We start from the raw sequence: 8163 nt of genomic DNA on the forward strand, positions 1-8163 counted from the left end.
ATTGAGCTTTCCTCCTGTTCTGAAGTCCCAGGGACATCAAAGACTTAATCTACTAGCCTTTAGCTAGTTTTCAGATGCCGCAGCCTCCTACCTCTCCGTGAGCATCGGTGCACTGAATGACCTCCGCCTCCAACGCAAGTCCGACATTGCTGCAACGCCTGTGATGTCACGCAGTGTGACCGCCACACTGCGAAGTCGATTCATCACGTCTTGACCGACTGGATTCATTGACCTTCAGCTCCACAACTCCGTGCGACTTCTTTGTTTCTTTGTTTCCAAAGGTGCTGTGCCTGGGGGTATGTGAGACTCCGTGACCGGCGCCTGTGATGTTGGATTATTGGGAACGACTCCGTCAACTACACCATGATAGCCCCAGTTGGAGCTATTGAGTTTCTAAGCGCATTAGTGGCATTTAGGGGGTCATTCCGAGTTTGGCGGGCGGCGGTTGCCGCCCGCCAAACGTCCCCCGTCGAAAGACCGCGGGGGTCATTTCGACTTTCCCGCTAGGCCGGCGGGCGACCGCCAAAAGAGCGCCCGCCGGCCCAGCGGGAAAGGCCCTGCAACATTGAAGCCGGCTCCGAATGGAGCCGGCGGTGTTGCAGGGATGCGACGGGTGCAGTTGCACCCGTCGCGATTTTCACTGTCTGCAAAGCCCTGTTAGGGGGCCCCTGCACTGCCCATCCCAGGGGCCCCACGACACCCGTTCCCGCCATCCTGTTTCTGGCGGTGAAAACCGCCAGAAACAGGCTGGCGGGAAGGGGGTCGGAATCCCCATGGCAGCGCTGCAAGCAGCGCCGCCATGGAGGATTCTCCCAGCCGGGGGAAATCCGGCGGGAAACCGCCGGACCCGGCTGGGCGACCGCGGCTTTACAGCCGCTGTCGGAATAGCAAAGGAAGCACCGCCAGCCTGTTGGCGGTGCTTCCGTGGTCGTCAATGACCCCCTTAATTTCTTAACTTTGCTTGTGTACATTGGATTTTCATTGTTTTGACCTTTTGTATTCAGATTAATATTATCTATTTTTCTAAACCTTTATGGTGTATTTTTGTGGTGTTTTCACTGTGTTACTGTATGAGATATTGCACGAATACTTCACACATTGCTTTCTAATTTAAGCCTGAGTGCTCAGTGCCAAGCTACAGCAGGGTGAGTACAGTATAATTTGTGTTGTGTTGTGACTTACCCTGACTAGGATTGTGGTACCCACTTGGACAAGGGTGTATCCCTCTGCCAACTAGATACCCGATTTCTTACACTGGAGCACTCAGGACAGGGATACTCATCTGTCACCATGCTGTGGACTTTTTTGTCCCAACAGGAGTTATTCTTTTTTCATCCCTGGAGCAGGCAAACAGAATATTATCCATCCAACCCTTGGAGAGCAAATCCAGTCCCCCACCATGGGAGAGACATCTGGAGTTTTCCAGTCAGGCTTTTTTCTTCAGGTGTAGCCTACCCAGGTCAATTAATGTTTTAAAGAGAAAGTGGTGAGGTGTCATTCCTATCCTGTACACTAGTCAATGATAGGAAAATGTTCCTTATTCAGCCCCTTCTACTTAATCCCCCTATGCCCACCTCTGTTTGCACTAGTTCCTCTTTGCTTTACAGTGAAAAGTCCCAAAAGCCTTAAATTCAAGGGGGCTGAACTCTTCTTCTACTTGGAAGAGTTCCAGACAGCACTTCTCGAAAATCCTCCATTCAGAACCGTGCTCCTCCCTTCTTTCAGGGACAGAACTGGATCTCCCTCCTGCTGAGGACAGAGTCAAAGGGCCTAGGACAGTGTTTGTCAAATGTTTTAATGTCATGCCCCCACAGTAGAGAAAAAACAATCTGCGGGCCGCCCCTCAGAAATGTTCCCAATTATTCTTTTAAGTTGGTAATGTTTAAACATGTCTATATCTATTTAAGCATTGCAGTTAAGTTATGTTACCTTTTTAAAAATGCAAAAAAAAAACTGTTTTCTGCTTGAAACAAACCACTGTTATCTGTGTAATGCTTCTTTTGGCCAGAGCTTAGCCCCCCTCCAACACCCCCCCTCCCCAGGATCACTAGGATCGCCACCCCCCCCTCCCAGTTTGAAGATCCCTGGTCTAGAAGGAGCAGATTCTGACGGTCCTATTTGGGATCAGCAAGTCAAAGGAAGAATTTAGGACTGTCCTTTCTTCCGCCACATGTTCTATGTTCCCCACGGGTGGCTATTTCCTGCTAAGTGGTCAGCTGTTAACAACACCCCTGCAATCCTAGGGCCAGTGGCCAACCCATTGTCCTCTGGAGAACAGAGTTAGCAGCTCCATCCAGCAAAGTGTATTGGACTCTGGGGGTTCGAAGAGTAGCAGGATTGGTTTTAAGTGGGCAGGATTTGGCTGCCTGGCTGGCTCAGGCAGCCCAGAATACATTTCTACAAAGTGACGTTTCCATTAAATTTATCAAAAATCTTCGACTATTAAATCTGATTTTGAAACCTTGGTACAGTTTCAGATGTGTGAAATATATGTAATCACACCTGGGGTGCCTATGGAAAATCTTATCTAATAGAAATATCTTTAGTTGTCAAGTTACTGGGAAGATACCTATACCCAATTTAAAACATGCCCCTTTTTTAATATATATTTGGCACCCGCCCTATCAGCTTACAAGGTGTTCTTTAAGGGTGACTTATTAATAAATAAAAAAATAGGTTTCTCTTACAGGTGAAGACACTGTTCCATGCCACACTATATAAGTGATTTTAGCCTGCAGTCCAACCAAAGTATAGTGGTGCTGTTTGCATCCTTATAGTTGTGTTATATATGTAGTTGGCACAAGTACAAACTTCCATGTACATATGACATTAAACTCCCGTACCATTTGAGCATCTTGTGCACAATTTCCTATGGCCTTAGAGGAAAATTAAATACACCAAATGGAGCAATCCAATGCACAGTCTGTGTTTTATAGGGAAACCTCTGGTGTTATACTACTGTTTAGCAACGGTACAGCATGCACATCCTACAACCAACAAAACATGACAGGAAAAAAACGAGAGTGGTCCACAACAGAAATGATGCACTCTCTTACAATTATAATACAAAGAAAGGGCTTTTGCAGTGCCCTAAGTGCCAGAAACTGATAGATGGTATGTAGGACAGACAACGCCTCCCAATTCGTCCTGACAACAGTCCGTAGTGTTAACTTGAAGGTAGAAACTTCCACAAAAAACATCATTAGACTGAATTCTTTCATCAATAAAGTGTGCTTACTGGAGACGTTGTCCTGTAGTCTCAGACCACATACATTTTCTCACAGTGCTAAATGTTTACATTGTGAACTCACTACTTATGACCACATTCGTGAAGCGCTGCCTTGCGAGACTTACTGTTGGCGCAGAGGTTAAATTCTGACAAAGCCTAGTGTTTGTCACCCTTGATGTGATTGCACTATAGCTCAGACGTCTAATGTCTGCTTGTTAATAGATGCCCGTATGGTTAATTAGAAGGAGCAACCGAAACCAGCAGGGCCAGAGAGTTCAATGCCCGGCTAATGTCGGAGGCCCCTTCTGTTTGTGCCTGGGGGGACAGGGGGTGCACGCTAGCGAGGAGGGCGGAGTAGCACACGCATCTATCACCCGACTCCGCGCCAGCCTCCCTGATTGACCCCTGTCACCTCAGCACCTGCTCCCACGCGCAGGGCGCCCCCTTTGCAGTCTATGATGATCTGCCGCACTCTGAGGGCGCGCGCCCTTTTGTGGTTTGATCAACTGATAATTATGTTGCTTAATGAAATGCAAAGAACGAAATATAGATCGGCAGTGCCTCTGGGAGGAAAATGGTGAATGTCATCGATGTGAAGTAAGGGCAGGGATGTGAGTGATGAGAACCGTAAGGAAGCAGGGGCTGCACTCGCGACAGAAAGAAGATAATTACCGCTTTATACTCGATGGAATGACCCGTGCAGCTCCGGCACTGGGCTAGCGCTGCTTTGGAAAGTGCCAATGTTACCGAGCCCGGCTGCCAAATGGTTTGTTAACGGCGGAAATGAAAAGAAGTAATTGTTACCGTGTACAAACTTTGTCCCATGGTATAGTATCAATGGTCCATCGACCATCTTTTCTTTCAGGTTCTTTGTAATTTGTTCTTCACTTCAAAACACGTAAAACCACAACAAACCTCGGTAGGTGACACGCCAATGATTGGGCAAATTAAGGCCTGAATGCACTTATGTTATTACCTTTAAAATGTGCATTTTTGCACGCTTGTCATTTGAGTTTCAACTGTTGATAACACCACTTTGAAGTTATCAGCTGCCTGAGTATGGAGTACAATAAAGTAAATTAAAAAAAACGCAAGTCCTACTGACATTTTGGAAAAGTAAAAGCCTGGGCGTGTTAGTTGCAAAGATAGATATGATGCAAACGACGACCAAGCCAAGTTGGTGAAAAAAGCCACATAGGTTTGGACAACCACCAAGTAAATGAGTCAGTGCGGGTGTTGCAGTCACAAATGAGTTAGCTGCAAAAACCCATTGTTCCCCCGACACAAATCGAGCAGCGAAGAAAGACGGGCTTTGTGTTCTGTTTGCAGCTATTCGTCAACGTGTGGGAGAGTGCAGAATGTGCTTTTCTGACACGCGCACAGTCAAGAAATGTTCTCTAAAAACACCACTGAGATCTGGTAACTTTCAGACCGAAATATTACAGGACAGTACGTCCTGTTCCTGGGTTCCAAGTCGAAAGCAAATTAAGTGGGGCTTGCTCATCTCCGCGAAACCAATTGGAAGTAAAGTATATTTCACACATTTGTAAAGCAGGAAAAGTGTGAAAAGGAGTACTCGTGACAAAAGCCTTCGTCGATGCACCGACCATCGCAACGGGGCAGGCAAGCGCAACATTTATTTAGAGGAGCACACAGTTTAAACTGGCAGCTTCATTAGTTCTGTTGCATTGTTGATATATATTTTAATGGAAAATTCGTGAAACCTAGTACTTTAAGTTCAGATAAACAAGAGGAGGGAAACAGTCAGAAACGGAGTAGGTGTGAATGTTTCTGCAACTGGGCGCAGCCGAGTTGCACTGTATCCGCGCGCTCAGATTTCACATAAACACCTTAAGACTAAAGGAGTGTGTGCAGTGAGTGTGCAGAGCGGGGACACGCCCCTCTCCCGTGACTGACAGCGACGAAGAAACTGTTCAGTTACCGGGGAGGGCGACGCTCCTTCCAGCAGTCTGTCACCGCGCGACACATTGGGAGCAGCCAATGAGCTCCGCGCGTGGGCGTGTCCCGGCAACTCCAAGCTCTATGTATCTAGAGCAGGCGGGCAGCTCGCGCAGAGCGGACCTCGTCCTCGTGGCGCAGCCCACCGCTGGCGAGAGGCAGAGAGAGTGGGGGGGTGCAAGCAGGCGGGCAGCCGGCCGGCTACAGGGGCTCAGCGGCCGCTGCTGCACCCATGGAGAGGAGGCGGAGGAGATGGCTGTAGCGATGCCAGTCTAACCAGGCACGGCTCGGGTACGCGCGGATCTGGTTGCCTCTAGGAACTTGTGCTCATATTTCATGCTCTTTATGTCCTGCTTCTGTGCGCAGCTGGAAACGCGAGCGGGCTTGTTTAGGCAGGCAGAGGGGACAGGGAGTGCTAAGGCAGAATTCACAGGTGAACTGGAAATGTCAGGTGAATGGAGCATTAACATCCTGCACCTCCTACGGAGTTCACAAGACTTGTAGCGACAAGTGCGTGCCCTGGTTGTGTTTTGTGATGTAATTGTGTCACCGCTTTGCAATTCAAGGATAAATTACCATGGCAAAAGAGATACACCTAGCTCAAAGGAGTGACACGGTTCTAGCCGGGAACTGGAAAGAAAACTCATACAGTACAGCGCGATCGCGCATAGTGGGGGACATCCACCGCACCGCCGTGGGGATAGGTTAAATGCATGCTTTTTTGAACCAGGAAGATTTAAAGTTGGCTACATCGAAGTTAAAAATAGCAGCTGTTTCGTCGGTTTGCCAAGCTCGTGTGGTTCTGTAAGCCCGAGTGGTGGTGGTGGGCAGTGACCAGATCTCTCCGGGAAGGGTCCGTCTCATCTGAACAGGTCAGCTGCCGGGCAGGGTGTATTCCACACATCAAAGACAGCTCTATTGACAGACCCACTGTGCAGAACGGTGGAAGCTGGTTTTGTTAATTGAAGGGGTCCAGAGGGTAGCTTGCGACTTATTTCCCAGTTCGCGAGAAAAGAAGAGCAAATAAACTCCTAAATGTTGGCACTCTAGAGGCAAAGGTGGGTGGTTTGCGCGTGGCGCTGTAGCGGGCAGAAGTGGTGTACAGCAAGGCGCACAGTTTTTTAACTGCTGTCATATTTTGTGCTTTTTTTTTTTTTACCTCTCACAGCCCTGGCGATTCCCGACCCTTGCCTCGTTCTGTCATTGATGGGAAATCAACTGGATCGCATCACCCACCTGCATTACAGCGAGCTGCCCACCGGGGACCCCTCGGGGATCGAGAAGGAGGAACTCAGGGTCGGGGTGGCGTACTTCTTCTCGGACGAGGAGGAGGACCTGGACGACCAGCGCGGCCAGCCGGACAGCCGCTACAGCAGCGTCAAGGAGCAGCAGCACAGCCCGGGCGGGCAGCAGAGGAAGGGAGCCCTGCAGCAGCACCACCAGCAGCAGGCGCACCACCACCAGCAGCACCTGGTGCTCAACGAGCTCGAGTTCTCGGCCTTCAGCTGCCAGGAATGCATCTTCTCCAAACTGAGCGACACCCAGGACCTGCACGTCTACTCCATCCCGGGCCTGCTGAGCGTCTGCAAGCCCGGGGACCTGCTGGAGCTGCTCTTCCTCTGCCCGGGGGGCGGCGAGTTCACACACCCGCCGCCTCCCCCGCACTGGGCCGTCTATGTGGGCGACGGGCAGATCATCCACCTGCACCGCGGCCAGATCCGCCAGGACAGCCTGCACGAGGTGGGCAGCAGCATGGGCCGGGTGGTGAATAGCTGGTACCGCTACCGCCCCCTGACGGCCGAGTTGGTGCTGCAGAACGCCTGCGGCCACCTGGGTCTGAAGAGCGAGGAGATCTGCTGGACCAACTCGGAGAGTTTCGCCGCCTGGTGCCGCTTCGGCAAGAGGGAGTTCAAGGCCGGCGGGGAGCTGCAGGCCGGGGACCAGCAGTACTTCCTCAAGATGCACTTGTCCGAGAACAACGTGCACACGCTGCGCTTCCACAGCCTGGAGGAGCTGATCCGGGAGAAGCGCCGGGCGGACGCCCGGGGCAAGCTCCGCGCCATCAAGGAGTTGTCCATTGTGGACGACGACAAGGACTGAGGACACCCGCTGAGGGCATGTCACCGCGGGCGCTGCCTGCCGGACGCACTTTCTTTTTTTAGGAAATCATCGTGGAAACATTTCGGAAACCAGCATATTTACACCATGGTCGGGATTATGTTTGGCTTCCAACCACGGCTGCCGGCGTTCACGAACTATATGCAGAATGATTGGTCTGACAACTACATAAATGTATTAGCTGTGATGCATTCCCCGTCATCAGGGTTATTCAGACGCCATGATCACATGTTTTGTCATACATGATGATGATCAAAGGATGTGCCAACCTTTCATGTGACTGCACACTTCATAAAGTGTGCACAACTGTACACCATACTGAACTACTTCAGTGTATTTCGTTTTTAGGCTTGTAGTGGTCTTTGCTAAAAGTTCATAAACACTGAAGCCGCGCTAACAGATTCCCGGTACATCAGTCACGTTCAAGTTCAATACTTCCGGAGTTAGTAAACTAAACCCAGAAGTAATTGTTGTGACCCCCGAAGTAGCTCAAGATGGCGTACTACACTGAAAGAGAAGACAGTCATTTCCAAGTGTGTTGCCAGTGGTGTTCATGTTTTTATTACCATTTTAGCAACATGCTAAATAAAATTTCAAATTGAAATTTTTATTTTCATGGCTTTAATCCATGATCGACGAACTGTAGGGTGCGTGAATGTTGGTTTTGGCTAATAGTTTAGCTGACATTGCTGTTTGACTGTTTTGTTGTTTTGAACCTCTGGAGCAGACGTGGCTTTTATGGTTGTAGTTTGGCAGCAGCCCTTGAACCTAAGGTGTAAATGAGTCATTTTAGAAATGTCCTCACTGGTTTTTCGTTTGACGGGTCATGGAATCATGCATTATTGTTTAAGTTTCAG

The 8163-nt window shown here is 49.6% G+C and overlaps 1 protein-coding gene across 2 annotated transcripts; it reads left to right on the plus strand.

The window, feature by feature from the left end:
- The first annotated feature begins 5213 nt into the window (after positions 1-5213).
- Positions 5214-7910, plus strand: LRATD1 (LRAT domain containing 1). 2 transcript variants are annotated; one of them, XM_069235957.1, is made up of 2 exons: positions 5214-5479; positions 6357-7910. In XM_069235957.1, the coding sequence occupies exon 2, from the start codon at positions 6395-6397 to the stop codon at positions 7286-7288; it is 894 nt and encodes a 297-aa protein (XP_069092058.1). In that variant the 5' UTR covers positions 5214-5479; positions 6357-6394; the 3' UTR covers positions 7289-7910. The 2 variants fall into 2 exon arrangements, with proteins under 2 accessions (XP_069092058.1, XP_069092059.1); XM_069235958.1 differs by having other exon boundaries at positions 5303-6060.
- Positions 7911-8163: the final 253 nt, after the last annotated feature.

The sequence above is a fragment of the Pleurodeles waltl genome, chromosome 5, assembly GCF_031143425.1.
Source record: "Pleurodeles waltl isolate 20211129_DDA chromosome 5, aPleWal1.hap1.20221129, whole genome shotgun sequence".
Taxonomy (NCBI): Eukaryota; Metazoa; Chordata; class Amphibia; order Caudata; family Salamandridae; genus Pleurodeles; species Pleurodeles waltl.

Excerpts from the sequence above, each read along its gene's own strand:
- LRATD1 (XM_069235957.1), top strand. The coding sequence starts at position 6,395 with ATGGGAAATCAACTGGATCGCATCACCCACCTGCATTACAGCGAGCTG.